Source organism: Tachypleus tridentatus, chromosome 1 (genome assembly GCF_004210375.1).
Source record: "Tachypleus tridentatus isolate NWPU-2018 chromosome 1, ASM421037v1, whole genome shotgun sequence".
Lineage (NCBI taxonomy): Eukaryota > Metazoa > Arthropoda > Merostomata > Xiphosura > Limulidae > Tachypleus > Tachypleus tridentatus.
The window spans coordinates 77,162,994-77,183,192 of record NC_134825.1 but is presented as its reverse complement, the minus strand read 5'-3'; the positions used below and the strand labels follow the sequence as shown (position 1 = coordinate 77,183,192).

The window sequence follows — 20,199 nt, the reverse complement described above, 5'->3', positions numbered from 1 at the left end:
TTCTATGCATATGAAGTATGTTCATTTATTGATATGATGTGTGTGTGCTCTTAAAATACCCCCTATAACAGCAGTCAAATTTAATACTTCCACACAGCACTGATGAAGACAAATAAGTAATGAAATAGTTTGCCATCTAGTATAAAATAATGATATCTATACTACAAGAATAACTGTCTTTCGATTGTTATATCCAGGTCAATAGAAAATTTAATACTTAAATTGAATTTACAAGTAAAAGAACTTACAGAGGATAAATGAAATGGTGACAAAAACATTTGACATTTTTTAAAAAAATCATTTCTCCACTGTGAATTGAAAACTTACCTCACATTACCTTAAATTTCACTTTCCAACATCATGTGACATATGTTCATAAATATAAATACTCTTTACCATTCAAAGTCAACAAACTTGTTTAATAATTTATAAATTCAATGAATTAATGATTTGCTATTGAAACAGAAGTAGTTGGTCACAATTATAAATAATACACTTTCTTATGAAAGAATTATGTTGGTTCTACAATTTTACAACAGTATTGTTAAATTTAAATGAATGGTAAGAAAAGCACAGGCTAGAACAAAAACTACATCTTGTAAAAACAGAAACCTTATGAAAATATGAAAGATTTTTTTGGTACATGCAATGCACACTTACTATATTCCTAGTGTCAATATTAAGAGAACAGAGCATGTGTTGACATGAACGAGATCCTCCCCATTGGTATAACAGTGCTGGTGTCTCTTCAATGTCCTGTAATCGACCCCACAGCATGTGGCTGAATATAGAAAGCATTAGAAGAATATGTCAATAACATCTTTTGTGCTTTTATGAATTCAAAATATATAATAAATTTACAAACATATGATAATAGAATGAAACAACAAATCCTCAATAGCCATGACAGTTGTAATTCTTTTGGGTAGGATTAGAGTTAATAAATCTATAAGACTTTTTTTCCCTTTTCACAAGATATATTTTTGTGTGTCAGCAACACAAAGCACAGGGTGCATATATACCCAATTTAATTTTAATACTAATCAGGATTTCTAGCTCAAACTGAAATTCATTTATGTAGGTTGGTTGGTTGATTTAGTGTTTTATGGCACAAAGCAGCTAGGCTATCTGCACCAAACATCCGTTAAAAAGTTAAGAGTAAATTTAGTAAAATTCATAAAAGGAGATTAAGGTAAAAGAAAACAATGTTTAAAAAAAAACACATAAATAACATAAAGCCAATTTTTACATCTAGTCTACAACATTAAGAGAAAAACAACAGTTATTCAAGTTGTAAAGGGCTTTCTGTAGCATAACTGTAATTATCATAACTCGCCAGGAAGACTAACAAGTTAAAAAACCACCATCAGTCACCTGAAGTTGGCCTTTCCAGTCCTGGTTCCAAGTTATTTGATGTTATGTTCATTTTCAAAAAGTAATAAAAAGGTTTTAAAAGACGTGTAGCAACATTATAACAACTCGCCAGGATGACTAATGAGTAGTTTAAACAGCAGCGTTAGTCACCTGAAGTTGGCTTTTCCATTCCTGGTTTTGAGTTATTTAATGTGACAGCCAGTTTTTAATTTCAAATTGAACTAGATGGAAAGTATCCCAGGCCTGTTTTGAGCATTCCGTGCCATATGGCAGGCAGGATTCCACAATGGACAAGGATATAGTGGAAAACATGTCAAGGTTTTAGGAATACATTGAGCAGATGCTTATTTTATACAGTAAGTTACTACTGCCACACAGTCATCTATTGATGGCTTACAGACGATGGTAGGATCAAGTTCTGCGAGAGCAGTGAAAGAGGGCCAGTTTGCCTGATCCAACTTCCACTGTGGGGATATGCGGGTCGGGTGGCATTGACCACAGCCAGTCTCTTTCAATATTATAGGAAAATGATCACTGCCTCGTAGATTATTTCAAACTCTCCATGAAAAATGGGAGAATAATGAAGGGGAGCAAATTGAGAGATCAATAGCAGTAAAGGACTGACTAGGTGCATGGAAATAATTAGAAGAACCAGTATTGAAAAGAGAAAGGTTGCAATCAGAAAGCATATGCACTACACAGCGACCCCTCATATCAATATCAGCACTTCTCCAGAGGGGATGATGTCCATTAAAGTCCCCCCAGGATGAAAAAGGGAGACGGCAACTGTTCAATGAAAGCATCAAGGTCTGATTGACCATGTCTCTCCAGGTGACAGGTAGAGAGAACAAATAGTGATGGTATGACCCAAGGAAACACAGATGGCTACGGCCTCCAAGGGTGTGTCTAGTGGCAAAGACAGGGTGGACACATGCTCATCAACCAATAGTGCCACCCCTCCATGCACTCATCAATCACACAGCCTGTCATTTCTGTACAAAGAAAACTGCCAAAAGGTAACTGTATTGGCAGGTTTCAGAAATATTTCCTGTAAGGCAAGACATACAGGATGGAAGGAAGCAATCAGTGTTTTGATGTCATCCAGATTAGAACGTAAACCTTGACAATTCCATTGTATCAGGGTGGCCATTTTTATTTACATGTAGGTGAACTGTGTGTAGAACCCTTTTGTTTATGACCATGTCTTCTTTCCTTACTGTCCTTATTCGAGGGAGGTCTATCGACTTCCATGGATCCTGCCCTGGGTCAATTGGGCAGGTCTTTGCTGTTGGAAGGGGATTCCAGTGACTGAGGACGTGAACGAATGATTGTTTTGCATCTTGGAGTGGGAGAAGAAGATGTATCCGAGGAAATGCCTGTACCTGGAACCAAAGGATGTGGATCGTGGGGTTTATTGGAATGTATGTAAGGAACAGAGATAGGTATTGAAGTTGATTCATCAATTTTTTTAACCATGGAGGTCAAAAGACTTTTCATTTGTTTGGAGAACAATTCTTTTGGAGGCACAGAGAGATCTATCTGCACTCACACTGTAGTTGTGGAATGAAGTATCCACAATAAAAAAGAAAAATTTCAGTGCCCACTGACTCCACCCACCATGGAGCCCTGTGAGGGGATGCACTACAATGTCAAACAAGGGCACTGCAGCAAAGCCAGGGTTTCGTGAGCACTATACCCAAACACCAGCATCAGATACAATGTCCACAACACCTGTTGAGAACATCCAACACTGATACTTGGTTGACCCTAGCCCAAGTGGACCAGCCAACTGACCCAAGGGGACCACCCCAAGGCTGCCCATCTACAGGAATTCAAGGGCAAAGTGGTGTGTTAGGGTTGGACCCCTCAACCACTAGGATCCTCTCCTCCCTCTCACGGGTTGCCATGCACGGCAAACACATGGGTGAATGTTTAGATCCCAGAGAAGGTAAACTGAAAGAACAGAACCTTTCCTGAGAGGTCCCCTCACCACGTACAGGAATCCACACTGAGGGGGTTTATGTAGGATTAGAGTAATTTAACCTATGAGCCCTCAGGTGTGGTCAAATACTTCAATCAAAAGGGTTTGACAACCCAAGTCCAAAACTACAATTAGATCTTAAAGCACTCAAGAGATGTAGAAACTGTGAGCTAAAAGTTTGTACTTGAAAAACAACAAAAAAAAAAAACTCAGTTGCATTCTATGAGCCATGATGTCATGGCTTAAAAAAATTGTGCTATATAGGTGTGGTGTTTATTTGAACTCTTTTTTTAAAATATGCTAAATTGATGTATAAAATATAATAAACTTCTACCTACTTTCAAGACAAAATTTAAGAAATGTTCCTTTCGCTCAGAAGGCCTGGTATATTAATAATATTGTCTCTTGTGTAAAACTGGAAAATGAACATCCTAATTTCCAGTACATAAAATTTGACAAGAACTATAACTTTTTCAAATTTAAAATTGTTTTTATTTTTTTTGTAAAAATGGTTCATTTTTCAAGTAAATCTTTGACTATCAACCACATTTTTCACTGCAAGTTGTACATCATGCTTTGGCAGCCCAGTAGCAAATACTGGGAAAAAGGATGTCATATTTTACTGCTGGGGAAATGAATAAACTTCTGGAATTTGTCACAGTTTTTTTCTTTTTTACACTTCCCATAAATTTTTGTTATATATTTGGAAATATAAAATATCATTTCTCTTTCAAAGCAGATCTAAGTGTAATGGGTTAATGCTACTGGCTGACCAATGCAAATTATGGATGGCTGAACAAACTATTCAATATAGTACACACTGAATTCTAATCTCACCAAATATATGGTTCCTCTTCATAACTAAATAAATGGAAGTATTGTATATATTATAATGCAATAGGGTGTTTGTATCTATCACTGAATATAGAAATAAAGAAAACCCAAACCAGCTAAAACAGGCCATATTATGAAACTACTTCATCACAATTTATGGATAGACACTGTCATGTATAACAGTTACCATTAAATTCACACACATCCATCTGATATAAGCAATGAATCGCAGAATTCAATGACCTACACAAAGGCTTTCAATTCTTTTTTCAATCAATTTTAATGCTTGGTGAACATACATTGCATCCAAAGCTGAATGAACAACTTGTTAAATTGTATGTTGTATTCCCTTCTGTAGAATATTGCAGAATGGAACTCCTTGAATATAGCCAACATGCTAGCCTAAAGACTCTAAATGTTGTTAAAGTTCTGGGCAATGGGCTTAATGATAGATATCCAGTTTAATTTCCCAATACACATACAGATAATTTTTTTAAACTTATGCTTCTATTGCAGACTGTCAACTAAACATATATAACTTTATACAACAGTTACTCATGAAACTATTACACTATGAAACACCTATAATTGTACACGACTGCTTTTTCCACAAAAATATTACTAATTAGAAATAAATTAATACAACTTCTGCTTTAGCCAAATGTATATAACCAGTTATTTTTAATATTTTACAACTTTTCATTCTAATGCAAATATATATCTAAATCCATATAACTGTATACCCTTTTACTCCAAGTACTACAGACATATCAATAAATGAACATAGACATGTATAACCTTTGCTACTTCCACAAATGAAGTTATTTATCATTAAATATACATAATCATATATGACTTCTACTACAGACACACAATTAAACACCCTTAATTGTATGCAGCACTTCTTTCTACCACACATACATCTATAAATTCACACAACAGTATATAAATTCTACCTTTATGATGCCATATTGCAAAATACCCATGAAATGCACATTCTCAAAAATTATTTTTACATGAAGTTTCAGCTTATACCTTTTTAGTCTCAAATGATAGTTATCAAAAATATAACATAACAATATAATATAATGTTCAATGAACATTGAAACATACCAAATGTATTGTTAAAGAAATTAAAATCACCTCACCTTTTTTCATAAATGTCTAAAAATGTGTATGAATGTATACTTTATTTCTACCATTGGCAACTTCTAGAAATACAAACTCATTTTAAGGCATACTTATCTCTAAACACACAAGTGTATCAATATCTGTATCTACAACAGGCACATTTATTAAACATATATCCCTGTGTATGTCAGATATATCGATAAATGCAAGAATTATGATTCTTATATCATTAACAACAATCTTGTTGCTAAACTCATCTTGTTTGGTTACGATATTTTAACCAAATACTGGAAGATTAGATAAAGAATATGCAAATTTAGTGATGAAAAATAAATCAAGTATACATGAACACATGCTTAGTAAATTTTATATTGTCATATAATAAAATTTGTTTAAAATTCTTACAAGAAGGCATAATAATAACAGCGTATATGAAAGAATTATTGCTCACAAATAATTTAAAATGAGCAAGATTGGTTCAGCAAAATAAGATTATTATTCATGGCAAACATACCATTAAACAGACATATGTAAATAACTTTTGTTTCTAATAGAAATGTCAAGTATACGATGCTTTAGATAACCTAATCCTCTACAGATGTATCACATAATAAACACATCATACAACTGTACCTAATTACACTAACTATTGAAACAGTGCTTCTATAATGGACATATGACTAAATATGCATATACATGGCTTTATACAGCTTTGATTTAAATAAAGATGCATTCAATAAACATAACTGCACACTTCACTTTCACTTTCTACAGGGTGGCCCGTAAGTCCCTATCCATCCATATGTTCTTATGTTATATTCAATTACGCATGTATTATAAATTTCTTTTTTTTTTCAGAGAAATATGGCCAATGTAAGCCCATTTACAGTTAAAGAGCGAATTGTGACAAATACATGGGTACATGAGCTCAAGAATACTGGTGACACCCTAGATACAATAAGATATATGGATGGGTAGGGACTTATGGGCCACCCTGTACAATAAGGAATATCACTAAACATAACTGTACAAAAACTTTATTCTTATAATAGGTATGTCTCTACTTGTGCATAAATGTATACAACTTTTGTTCTTGCTGCAGATATGTCTCTAAATACACATACCATAAAGGTGTAGAACCACTCACACAAGCATATACACACACACATTTGTTTTTTTCATTTTCCAACTCGCAGTTCAGACATCGCATCCTAGGTACAGAAGTCAAGAAAGGAAGGAAAACAAGTATGCTGGAATCATTGATGTGATAATGAAGATAGCTGAGGACTTCCCAAACATGGATCCAGTGGCTGTTTCATATAATTTGACTATATACTAAACAGGACACAAGTTATGAAAAACAACCAAAAAACTGCTTGTATATTAGCTAGCATCATATCTTTCACATGATAAAAAATCCTTGTAGGTATTAACTGTTATCTCAAGTTATTTTATAAAAGTTTAGACTTCATTTTCAATCTTTGCTTGTAATCATGATTGAAGGCATTCAGTTATGTGAAAAAATAAAAATGCTTCACAATGGACCAAACATCTAAACTTGTTATTGTACATTACTACCTAAAACCTCTTTCTAAAACCTTGAGAGTGGAAACAGTGGTGGCCCAAAATGAAAAAAAAGACTGGCAGCTTGTGAATACTTATGAGACATGATACAGTAAAAATCAGGAGTCAAAATTAATGAGGATTATGTCAATAAAAACATTGAAATAGAGTAACATAAACTTAAATGTTCATATACAGTAAATGTTACTAGTTTATACCACTTTTTTTTTCACAATTGTTAAATGCATTTCAGTCATTTATATTCCAATAATCTCAGTACAGGTTACGTGACAGTCACGATCAGGTGCCATGCTGTTTTATTTATCACTATTTGAATTGTAGGCCATACCTAGGTTAAACATAAGGAAAGTGAAATAGTAAAACCATAGATTTCACTTATTTGACTGACTGATTGCAGCCAATTAAAGTATATGCAGCTTTGCTGGAAGGATGATTAAAAATACTGTCTAAATAGTTATCCATTGGAAACAGTAATAAAATAGAATTTATATAATTTTTTTTTCATGCACTTATATTAATATCTGCATGATTAACACAAATATTAGGCTATTGGATTTTAATGATTTGTCAGCTTTAGGAATTTAAGCTAACTTTCAGTAACAAAATATATTAATACAAGATGATTATCACCAGTGAAGTACTGGTGCACTCTTGATTCAAGCAATAGATACACTAGTTACCACTCAACTTGAACAGATTTTAACTTTTGTGAAATAGTTAAAATAAACATGTAATTAAAATGAGCTTTGGTACAGAAAAATATCAGAAAACATGACACAAAAGACACATACATAAAAGTGATATATATATATATATACAATATTTTCTAACATGTAATATTAAGTTGCCCAGAAATATTGTTTTTGGACTGTAAAGTTTGGAAAACTCTAAACCAGTGTTGTAAAACATGCTTTAATCAAAGCAAGCACAATTTGCTCCAACACACTTTTGCCAACGTGTAATGATGCTGTTTATGCTCCTGCTGTAGAAATCAGAGTTTCTACGACCAATGAACTCACTGAAAACTTCTTCTGCAGCTGCCTGGTTTTGAAAGCATTTATTGTTCAAAGAGTTGTCGAAGTGCTTGAAAAAGTGAAAATCTGCAGGGGAAAGGTCTGAGGAATAAGATGAATGAGGAAGAACCTCAATTTTCAATTTGTTCAATTATTGGAGCATCATCCTTGACAGGTCTCATAATGCCAATTTTTATTGATCTTTGGTCAGCTCGTGCAGAACCCACTTATTGAACTTTTTCGTCTTTTCAATCACACTCAGGTGGTTGGCAATACCTGATTCGTTTGTGCCTAGAGTTTTTTGGTAGCTCAAGTACTGTTTTCTCAAATGCTTCACATAATGTGTTTTCATCTAAGAATGACTTCCTTCCACAAACTTCGTGGTCTTGAAGACTTTTATCTCCATGTCGAAAACCTTTGAAACCAATGTTGAACTGTACGTTCAATAACAGATCCATGGTCAAATGCCTGGTTGATATTCCGTGTAGTTTCAGTAACTTTTTGTCCAAGCTTGAATTCGTAGAAGAAAATCAGATGAAAGTCCTTCTTGCACATGCTGCCTTGGGGGTTGGGAAACTGACTCTGAGTTGAAACAGCATTCAAGACACCTTGTTAGCAACAAACATTGGATTAAACCAACCAATGATAAGTTACTCAATATTACTGTTTCTAAGTATCTTTGTGAGAATTCCAACATTTATTTTTGGACAACCTAATATACTAAACCATTATAACACACCTACAGTCACTACTTCTAAAGAAAAAAAAGTTGCTATTAGGAGATCTGTATTTTATGTAAACCGAAAATTCTCAACAAAGAAATTACCAGCACTAAAAAAGGTGGTAACTCTGAGATTATTGCAATATTTTTGAGTGTTAACTTGTGAAATAATCAATAATAAAACCAAACTTAAAAGAGGAGTTTGCAGAAAATGTTCTGCAAAATATTTTCCTTAAAAACTTAGTTTCCACACATTACTATATACTAACTACTGTTTCTACCAATAACATACAATGAAGTACACAACTCTTCTTACCATTAAGTACATATACATATATAGCTAAAAATATAATTTATACAAATTATTTGCTTTTACTGTATACTACTTTTTATCCCAAGAAGAACATAACACTACATATTTTACATTCTTTTTGTTTCTGACAACAATCATCAAATTAAATATACATGTGTAACTTGAGGTAACACTATGTCATGATATTTATGTATTTTAGTAACCATATAGCATGGAAACGAGAAATAACTTGCCTTCTTGATAAACGATCTCCAAGAAACAAAGCTTCGTGGTCTCCTTGATCTAATTTCATGTGGACATGCTCTTCCAATACCTTCCCAGGAAACACTACAGTAAAGTACTCCTTTAACTTTGTGGTAGAAGACACCTAAATCATACAAGAATTGTAAGAAATATGAAACTTTTAGTATAATATAGTAGACAATGTTTGAAATTCCAGAAAATTGAAGAAAAGGAATAGTTAGTGAAAAAACAAAACATGCTAAAAGACAGGGCTGGTCAATTAGTGGAATTTTATAATAAAATAATTGTTGGGCTCTTTACTCTATTTCATTCAACAATCAATTATTCTCACAGAACTCTGATTAACAATGGTAATAATTGGAAACCCTAGTTTTGAGTAGATGATTGTTTACCTGAGCATTAATTAAGCTCAATACCCTTAAATATTTGAAAAAAAACCAACAATCATAATAGCAATATTTTGATTACTTGGATAGGTGGAATAATTTAAAATAATCATAACTGGAAAGACTAATCATGATCAGTTGATAATTTTTATGACATTAATCAAATATATAATTAATTAATTATCCCCTTTATTTATTCCATACTTCAATATTATGACTACTTGCAGGATTAACAATTGAAACTGTAGTAATTAATTAGCATTAAACTTTAAAAACTTAATTCTGATGTGTCTTTCCCATGAAGAAAATACAGATTACAATTTTATAGCTTCTGCTGAGTGTGTTATATTTATAAAAGGGGGCAAATGGCCATTATAAATTACCCTTTCACATCCAAACTTAAGAAAAATAAAAGTGTGAACCTCACCCTTATTTTCAAGAAATCATTAATTCCCCTCTTAAACTCCTCTAAAGTGGTTTTTTCCTACTACCAAAGATAACTCATTTTTTAAACCACAAAATAATTAGCCAATCATCCTGTTAGAAAAATAAAACTACCTAAGTAGCCTTTACTAAATATTAAATCTCTGTTCTATTTCCTTCAGAATACAGCATAAAGAAATCTGACCTTTAATCTATTAATACCCTGGATAATAAACATAAAAATAATACCTGTCAGGCTCTCAACCATCTTTTCTGAAGATAAAATTAGATTTTACCCAGATTGATATAATAACCCTTCCACACCAGGAATTATTCTATTAACTCTCTGCTGAATCTTTTTTCATACATCAATATCCTTCCTTAGATAAGGAAACCAAATTGTTCACAGTATTTCATGTTAAACTTAACAAGTGATATGTATAATTACATCTTTACATTTTTAATTCATAAGTTCATAAATAAACCCTAAAATTCTATAAGCTTTTATTATGAGCAAGAAAATGTTGCTTTGATGGCTTGAGTGAAGTTTTCACCATTATAACAAAATCATTTCCCTCAGTCACACTATTAAGTAGGCTCCCACTTACATTGAACATGTGATTCAAAATTATATAAACCCAAATGCATCACACTACACACTACAACTGAAAGTCATTTACTAAATATTTGTCTGACTTACCAATTAATCCAAGTCATTTTGCAATATCTCAACATCATTAATACAGCTAAAAATAACTGAAAAAAATTGATGTCATCACCAAACATAATTAATTTACTAATTATTTCTCTATCAATATTATTATCATAAATGACAAAATGTAAAGGAGCAAGCACTGATTCCTGAAACTTCATTAGTAACAACTAACTTGACTTCATAAAGAATCTTTTACTTTTCCCATCCAACCACTCTACATACAATACAGTTAATTATTTCCATAACTGATACTGGTGTGATTTTATTAGCTAAAGTTCACTTCTTCTCTATTGTCTAGATAACATACTGCATCCTTTTGGGGGGGGGGAACAGATCAGTAAGACAAAATGTCCTTTTGTTGAAACCATGCTTGGTTACCTTTACATAACATTTCACTAAATGGTTTCATAAAATATCTCTAGTAATCTATCAAAAATGACAGATATTTAATCTCCTTCAAAACATAATAAAACACATTATGATATTTTATTTTTAATTTCTCTTTCAACTCACCATCCACAGTTTAATTATCCAAATAATTCTGAATAGTTTCAATATTTCCCATAGAATATTCAAGGTTAAATATATTGCAAATACCTCCTCTTGTAAATACAGAACATTTAAAACTCTGCTCTTTCAGTCTTAAAAATCTTGTCAACATTCTTTAAGTGCCCATTCCATATTTTAACACATTGTTTACCTTTAACATGCTTAAAATTCCTTGCTGTTAATATGCAAACTGTTTTCCATAATCTCGTTTGGATTTCTTAATTTCTCTCTAAGCCAAATCCACAGCTTTTCTATAATCTATTAAACCTTTCAACCACTTAAATGACTTATATTTATCCATTTTGTCTCTGATATTCTCACTTATTCCTTCAGGTTCAATGTTCCCTGTTATAATTTTCCTTTTTTTAAGAGTATGCCTAGGTTGAATTAAAAGTAATTTATTTTTATAAATTCTTCAAACCTGTCCAATATCTTTTAAGTTACTATTTCAATTCAGTTAAGATAAATCTATTCACAGGACCCTAAAAGTGCCTTTCTGATAATTAAGTTCACAATTTTCATTAGTTATGTCTGAAACACTGTTCATCACAGAATGCAAAATTCATATAAATTTCACCATAAACTTTACCAAGAACTATCCTGTGGTGTTCAGTTGGGAAAAAATGCAAGACAATACAACTAAAAGAACTTTGTGTAATGACCTAAGATTTTATAAATCTAAAAAACATATCTTTATCAATTATGTGAATATTTAACAATTTAGATATTTATAAAATGCAATACAGGTCTCATTTACATATCAAATACATAAAGTAAGCTTAATTTACAATATATTTTATGGATGAAACACTTACCATTCCAGTTAAAAGATTTGTTGGTAAACAAGGTAGGCTCTGTGCAGATTCAAAAGCAGCAAAATCATCACTATTTTTATCATGTTCTATCACTGAATTTTTATCATTTAAAATAGGACCTGAAATGGCCGAGCTCACAAAATCTGCAAAGTTACCATCTGAATCATCTGGCAGTACTTCACTGGTTATTTCCACACTTTCACTGAACGAAGCATTTTCAAAGTCTGCAAAACCCTCAGGTTCTGCCAGTTTTTGTTTAGCACTTTCAAAATTACCAAAATCATCATTTTCTGAGACAATTCTTTCTCCAACAGAAGATTTTTCTTGCATAATTTGTTGTCCACATTGAAATTCATCATATTCATATTTATCATTTGATAATTTCATTGTTGGAAATTCATTTATAATTACAGTATTAGGAATTTTAACAATGTTTTCAAAACATTCAATACCATTCTCACCAAATGACTGCACCGAATCAATTTTACAATGTTTCCCTTCTCTGTTCAAGTTTGCTATCTCCATCTTTTGTAGGCTTTCAGTATTTATTTCATTAACCCCTGTGTCTAAAGCACATATTACATCAGGCAGATCTGATGTTCCTTCAAAGGCTTTTGAGCTTATATTTTTGTTCAAGACTAAAGGATATGATTTTGTTTCATCATGGTCTATATAACTGCTGGTAGTGGAGCCTACTTCATCATGAATTATGTTTTCATTGGTAGCAGCCATTGTGAAACTTCCAAAATCAAAATCATCAACTTCTGGAAGGTCCAATTCTGGTACATCATCTTTTTCAACATCTTCTTGTTCATTGGCAATTCCTTTGTGGAGGTTTTCTCCAACAAAACAGGAGTCATTAGGAATGACATTTTGTGTGTTCCACATATAAGCAGAACAGTTTATAAACTTAGAGTTGTTAGAAGTAGATGAAGAGCCTTGGATATCAGATTTATCTTGTTCTGGAACGTGTGTAGATTCTTGTACCAGTTTTGTACAACACTGTGTTTCTGGTGAACTGCCTGTTGATCCATCAGAGTTAAAGAACTCATCTTCGTCATCAGATATGTTTAGTGGAGGTACACTGGATGAAGATGTGGCTGAGGAACTTTGTTCAATCTTGCATGCCTCTGAATCTCCATTATTTTCTTTCTGATAATTGTGGAAGGTAGTTGATACCTTGTCACTACTAGAATTTAAAGGTGGTCTCATATCATGTTCTGATCTCAGTGTTACGAGAGATTCTGGAAAATGACTAGAAGTGATTTGATCACTATTTAACACTAATTTTTCACTAGAAATAATGTCAGTCTTAAAGCATGTTGTTGTTACAAATTTGACATCCGAAATCTGTTCTTCCTCAAAAGAACTATTCATATCATGATTGATTGCACTTTCAAATTCTGAAACACCTGCCAGTGACTTACCTCCTTTATCCATACATATTTCCAATTCATCACCATGTAAAAATATTTTTTTCTTGTGATGTTCGTTAACTTCTAATACAAGATCAGATTTATGATGAGCTTCTGACTGCATTTGATTACTGGTTGTGATACAAACATCAATATTTTGGTCAGTAAAACCATTCAAATGTTTTGGTTGTTCAAGTGTAGAAAAAATTGAAAAATCTGCAAACTGTTGTTCATCTTCATTAAAATTCCCTTCTGTTGAAACTCTATTATTTTCATTTCCATCTTCCTGTTTTCCTGGTTGATATACATGGTTATCCTGAACACATGTCAAGTTTGGCACGACACTATTAGACGACACATCATAGTTGGTTTCATTAGCTGCTGTGAAATCTCCAAACTCATCATCATCATTTTCAGAAAATGTTCCCTCATTTAGAGGAGGTGGACTTGAAGATAAAATTGGTATAAGGTTGGATGACATGGTCATTAATCAGGATAATCCTGATTAAGTGTCAGATATTCCTGTCATTTTTTAACAGATTTTAACCTAGTGAGAAACAAAATTATTCACTATGAAAGCTTGCATTAATTTGTTTTGAAAAAAAAGGACCTAAATATATGCATAGATAAACAATGTTTAAATCACACATAACCCTACTGCTTTATTTTGAAGCACTTAATGATCAGTTTATACATGCTTATTGTACAAGATATGTGTGATAGTAATATATTGTACAGGTATGCATTATCTTCATCATTAGATATTTTCAAAAACACTATTAGCACTTAAACAATGATTTTACAAAAACTAGAACTATTACTGTCACTGAATTAACTGACTCACAGTAGGAATAAATATGCCTCTCACTATGACTTATTGTTTCAACAATGAGTGCAAAATTTTGATGTTTCAGTTATACAACCTCAACTTACTAAGTAAAAAATTAGTAGGTATGTTTAACTTACGGAAGTATCACTTCTAAAAGTTTCAATATCCACAATATAATTTTTTATTTGTTTTTAGTATACACATAAACATGTTTTTTTATTTGCCCCCAGTCTTTTAGTTCAATTTACTTAATGTTATGTTTATCCATGATGGTGTCTTGTAGAAGCAATGATTCTTACTAACTAGTAAATTAATAAACACATCATACTTTGCCAGTCTCCTAACTTTAGTATTAGGTTGAGGAATAATTCGTGAGCATTTTTAAATAATTTCATTCAAGCATTACATGCAAGACTATACAATACTTCAATGCATGAACACATTACACCCAAAACATTTATTATGATACTTTATTTCATGTAATACCTAGGTATATAGTATGCATTGTTTTAAACGAAATTGCAAGATATTAAATGCGAAAAGCAGATGGTGTTGAAAATGCTCGATTTTGTCCACTTGACATTCCATTTAATGAGCTGAAAATGAAAGCAAAAATTAAAGACATATGAAAACAAACACACCATCTATTAGAGCAAAAAATTATCTACCAAATGACATGAAATATTTTGCGAAAGCATTTCATTTATGAATATATTTTTGTAACTTGAAAAAACGCTCACGAATTATTCCTCAACCCAATATAACATTTTTTAAGAACTCCAACAATGTGCAAATGTATCTTACAATATTTTAACTGAAAAAAAAGATTAAAGCCTCAAATAATTAATATTATATAACCAAGTAATATACTTCTAAGCATTTTAATTAAAATATCCAGAGTCATGTTGTGACAGTATAAGGAAGTACATATTACAGAAAATTTCTGCAACAGTTCTAGACCAGGTACACATCAACAACTTAGAAAAACAGATCCAGAACCTATTCCAACAAAATACTTCAAATACTTCTATGCCTATAGTTTTGGTTCTTTTATTAATTTGGTTCTTACCTAACCAATGTCAAAATGGACAAGAAATATCCAAGGCTTACTTTGAAAATCTTAGTGATACTATATAGTACTAACAAAACCTTAGTAGTAATATTACTATTACTAGCATAGAACTAAGCCTTAAGCTTCAATAATACAAACAGTAATATTAATCATACTAATATACAATACACTATACTGTATACAAGTACAAACTTACAAATTCTAATAGTAATAGTGACAGAACCTTAGCTGCCAACTTGAGAAAGTTAAATGTGAATAAATTAAAATTAAGAATTTTTTCAGGGTAATCATAATAATTTTAACTTTACCCTTCCTTAACTTACACGCTGATATAATTTGATAAACTTAGAAGTTATGATTAACAAACGTCACCTGAGATATTATTTCACAAATTCTTAACTCTTCCTTTATCCTAGTACATGTTATACTTCTACTTTAAAATTACGTTAACACTTGTTCTTTTACCCTTAGATTTTCAAGGTAGGCTTGGTACTAGTATAACTATAAATATTACAGTAGTAAAATTCCACTATTGCAATATGCAGTACTTATATTATGTATGTAATGTTTTAGATTTTTAACATGAATAAAATCAAGTAATTTTTAAATCATTATCATGCATTTAAAAATGGCATGAGACACAATAACGCGAAACTCTGATGTTAGTTAAAAATTAAATTAGCATTTCACTTACACTTTACACCACTCTGGTACCGCACATAACACAATGGTCACCAATAGATGGCAGTATCCAAACTTTTCAAATAACTGTATTATAATTTATTTGATTTTCTTTATTAAGTCAATTTACTCGAAAGAGATCTGTTAGTATTCAACACGATTTAAAATTTTAAGAAGTCTTATGCTATTTCTCAGGATGTTTCAAATTTCATAGTCCTTGTTTATTCTAGCTAAACACTACACATTGGACTATGTGTGCTCTGTTCACTGCGAAGAATCGAACATCATATTTTAGCTTTGGTGTTTCTAAACTTGCCGCTGACACATTGGACTACATTCTTGTAGAAGACTTCCTTCTTTAAATAATTTTAAAAAGTAGAAAGTCAATATAGGAACATCACACTGCAATAGCTTCTCCTGATTGAGCTAAGCGTCATTTGTCTATAGCGGACCAAATAAAAAAGGGGCTATTTCTACCTAAGAACAAAAACTTAAGAACAAATATTTTAAGTACCGCATTTTTATTCTAACACTTACACTTTTCAATTATTTTCTACAACTTTTGACATCCCTTATTGATTAGAAATGAAATACGTATATATATATGTGCATTAATGACTATTGTGGCAGAGCAGAAGAGTTAGACCAGCTAATGGCAGGAAATTCTTAGATTAGACCTCGGTTTTTTTACATGTATTCCCCTTGAACTGCAATTAGTGGATCAAGAGAAAACAATAATTAGCCACAATTAAGAATCCAGTGAATTCTACCATACAGTAGACAACAGTGCAAAATAAATGTAAATTATTTTGTGTTGTGTGTGTTTAAAAGAGAAGTGTAGAAAGAACAAGAGCTAATAGAGATTTCAATACAAAATTTGTTAGTCAATGTACTCCCGCCTTTAAAGATTTAAGTAAATATTAAACAGTTAAATAAAAAATAGCCTCACGGTTAGACTTTAAACACAATCAGTATATTAACCAAGACATAATAAAGCTATTAAATCCATTTAATTTGAATTGATGAACTTACTTTTCCCAACACGGCTCTAAAAATAGTGGAACCAACGCCCCCTAACTGTGCTTCTCACTTAAAGTGAAGCAAACCCTAAAACTCGTTCACTTTTAGCAAAAGTTAACATAAACTGGAGTATTTTCGAAAGTTTGTTTGTTTGTTTTTGAATTTCGCACAAAGCTACTCGAGGGCTATCTGTGCTAGCCGTCCCTAATTTAACAGTGTAAGACTAGAGGAAACGCAGCTAGTCATCCACTCACCGCCAACTCTTGGGCTACTCTTTTATCAATGAATAGTGGGATTGACCGTCACATTATAACGTCTCCACAGCTGAAAAAGCGAGTGTGTTTGGTGTGACTGGGATTCGAATCTGCAACTCTCAAATTACGATTTGAGTATCTTAACCACCTGGCTATATTGGGCCAGATTAAAGGGGAATCCATTTACAGCTAATTTTTGGAACTAATATAGGAATGGTTTCATGGGCTAATTAAATATATAACAAAAAGAAAATACCAAAATGTTGGCACATTAGTAAATACAAGATCAAGAAATGTGTTAAACGTGTGAAGCAAGAATAACAACAACATTAACTATATAGAAAGAGTATCGATGGAGAAGATGAAATAAAATTCAAACAACTATTGTTGCTTTTTAAATAAACATTGTATCTGTAAGTCTGTTTCTGAGAAGAACATTTTATGAAAAAAAAATTTAATATGAATTAAACGTTGAAAAAGACTAGTATGTTTGAAACAGGAAAGATATGCTTTGTGAATAGAGTTTCTTTGTTATAATTCCAAGTCGGAATTATAACTACAGATAATGACGAAATCTTAGTGTGTTACTGGATGTCCAGTTTTATATCTGAGATTTCGTATCTCCAAATTTAGTGGACTTAAGTGATATTCTCGAGTATTCGTGAATGCGGTAAAAATAATGTTGTTTACAATTTTCCAATATAGGTGATTTTGCAGTAACCACACGTATGATTAAAGACAATGCAAAAGCAAAGAGAGGCAATCCTCTGTTCGAAGAGATGTTCTAATCTGAAGGACTAGTAGTAAACAATACTACCTTTGACCTGTGGATAGAGTTTTCTGACTAAAGACTGTATAAAGTGTGCTTTTATTTTTACTTAATTTTTCCATTTGCCTAAATAATATTGTTGGTTAACTTTATTGTTGTTCTCCTTTCACGTGATGAGAACATTTTTTCGAGTTTGTATTTTCTATTGTTTTGCAGTTCTTGTACTGCTAGCTCTGATGGAGCCACAATGGCGAAACTTTGATTAAAATTAAAAGTTTACTACTATTATCATTATGTGGAGAAAAGAGGTAGCTTTTTTTCCAACATTATTACCCGAATAACATGTTTTCACTATTTTCTTATGTTACACGAGGGCTATCTGCGCTAGCCATTCCTAATTTAGCAGTATAAGAGTAGAGGGAATGCAACTAGTCATCACCACCAACCGCCAACTCTTGAGCTACACTTTTACTAATGAATAGTGGGTTTCATCGCAACATTATAACGCCTCCATGGCTAAAAGGGCGAACATGTTTAGTGCGATGGAGATTCAAACCCAAGACCCTCAGATTACGAGTCGAGCACCCTAACAACCTGACCTAGGCGAGAGCAGAAATGATGCATGGCAAAATAAAAATCAAAGTTGTTAATATGAAAGACGTTAGATTAAGATGCGATTTTAAACTTTGTTTAAATGTTAGTGTTGTTGTTTTTTTATTTGGTACACCGTTGTTATTGTTTGACTTGTTGCTAAATTTAATGGAAGTTGATTTGCATGTTTTCTTTTGCTGTTGTCTACATATTTAATTTAACTTTAATATAAGAAGTCGCAAATAATTAGTGTTAAATATATTATCTTTATTGAAAATAGAGTTAAAAATTGAAACTAGTCTTTGAGATCTTTACCTTTATGGTGACGCCACATATCTGACAAATTTTGACATGGCTCAAACACAATAAAAATTAAATACTACCACTGGTTAGAAAAGCAAGAACTCTATTTGATCTTCTTGAATAGAACTAACAGATGAAATAATAATTTGCGTAATTTATAAATACTATAAAAACAGATATTTGGTATGTAATTCTTTTCTTTTTGTTACATAAAGCCTGAAGTAACCACATATTACAGAATATGACAGTTAAAGCTGAAACCAAGATGTTCGGAAGAAAAACTGTAAAACAATAACGCAGAAAGGAGCTGAGCATCTTTTCTGCTCTTCTTTAACAACTTTCACTGATCATAAACATGTTTTTTTAATTCACAAAAAATGACCTTGCATGAAAAAATTGGAGTTTTCTCTTAAATATCAAATAGTGTAATCAAAATACTAAGATATCCCATGTACTCATTAAAGATAGCGTAGTATTATATAGGAATAATTTCTAGTGAAGAGTTTATGTCGAACCAGAACATGCCTGTAAAACTCAGACTAGGTTAAATCCAACCATTTCACTGGAATGTAGTTTTTAACAGCGAGTTAAAAACTAGCATATTAACAATAAGTGTCATATTCCAATATCCATAGATTACATACATCTGAGTAAGAAAATAAACCTCCTATGATGTTTATGCAGCAAACTTAAAAATTTTCTGAGAATGTTTTAGTTATTTCATTTACCATATTATAAACTAGTACTTGTTCACTTAAGATGTTCGATACACATTACAAGAGGACATTCGTAAAACTATCACAAAGTGCGATATATGAAATGGCAAGATTTTTGTTAAACATGTCAGTTTTAAGACTCACATATTTCATTGTTTTATAATAAAACTTCAAAAAATTCTATAGAAACAAACTCAACGAAGTTTACAATACATATAACGCATCTGGTTTTAAGGAAGTGAGTATAATAATTATAAATACAGGTTAAAAAGGAGCAATGTTTAAAAGTTAAATCATTTTTTTAGGTGTGAGAAGACAGTATTTTTCAAATCACAAAGAGCTCTGATTTATGTACACTAGGTTTTTATCTCTAATAAACAAAGATATTATTATACAGCTTATTTAAATGTGTCATCAAGAAAACATGGAATAGTATAAGTAAAAAAGAGATGTTGGGTTGAAATTCG

At 31.8% G+C, this 20,199-nt stretch overlaps 1 protein-coding gene across 5 annotated transcripts in view; it reads right to left on the bottom strand.

The window, feature by feature from the left end:
• The window catches only part of LOC143252946 (uncharacterized), a 55,344-nt gene extending 39,200 nt beyond the window's left edge, over window positions 1-16,144 (bottom strand). For 3 of the 5 annotated variants that reach the window (XM_076505852.1, XM_076505879.1, XM_076505888.1), the window contains exons 1-4: window positions 16,093-16,144; window positions 12,083-14,044; window positions 9,185-9,318; window positions 661-781 (exon numbers count right to left, since the gene is read on the bottom strand). In XM_076505852.1, the coding sequence (XP_076361967.1) occupies window positions 661-781; window positions 9,185-9,318; window positions 12,083-13,984 (2,157 nt within the window). In that variant the 5' untranslated portion in view covers window positions 13,985-14,044; window positions 16,093-16,144. Of the gene's footprint in view, window positions 1-660; window positions 782-9,184; window positions 9,319-12,082; window positions 14,045-15,770; window positions 16,040-16,092 lie in introns of those variants that run through there. The other 2 variants (XM_076505862.1, XM_076505873.1) reach the window with 2 other exon arrangements.
• Window positions 16,145-20,199: the final 4,055 nt, after the last annotated feature.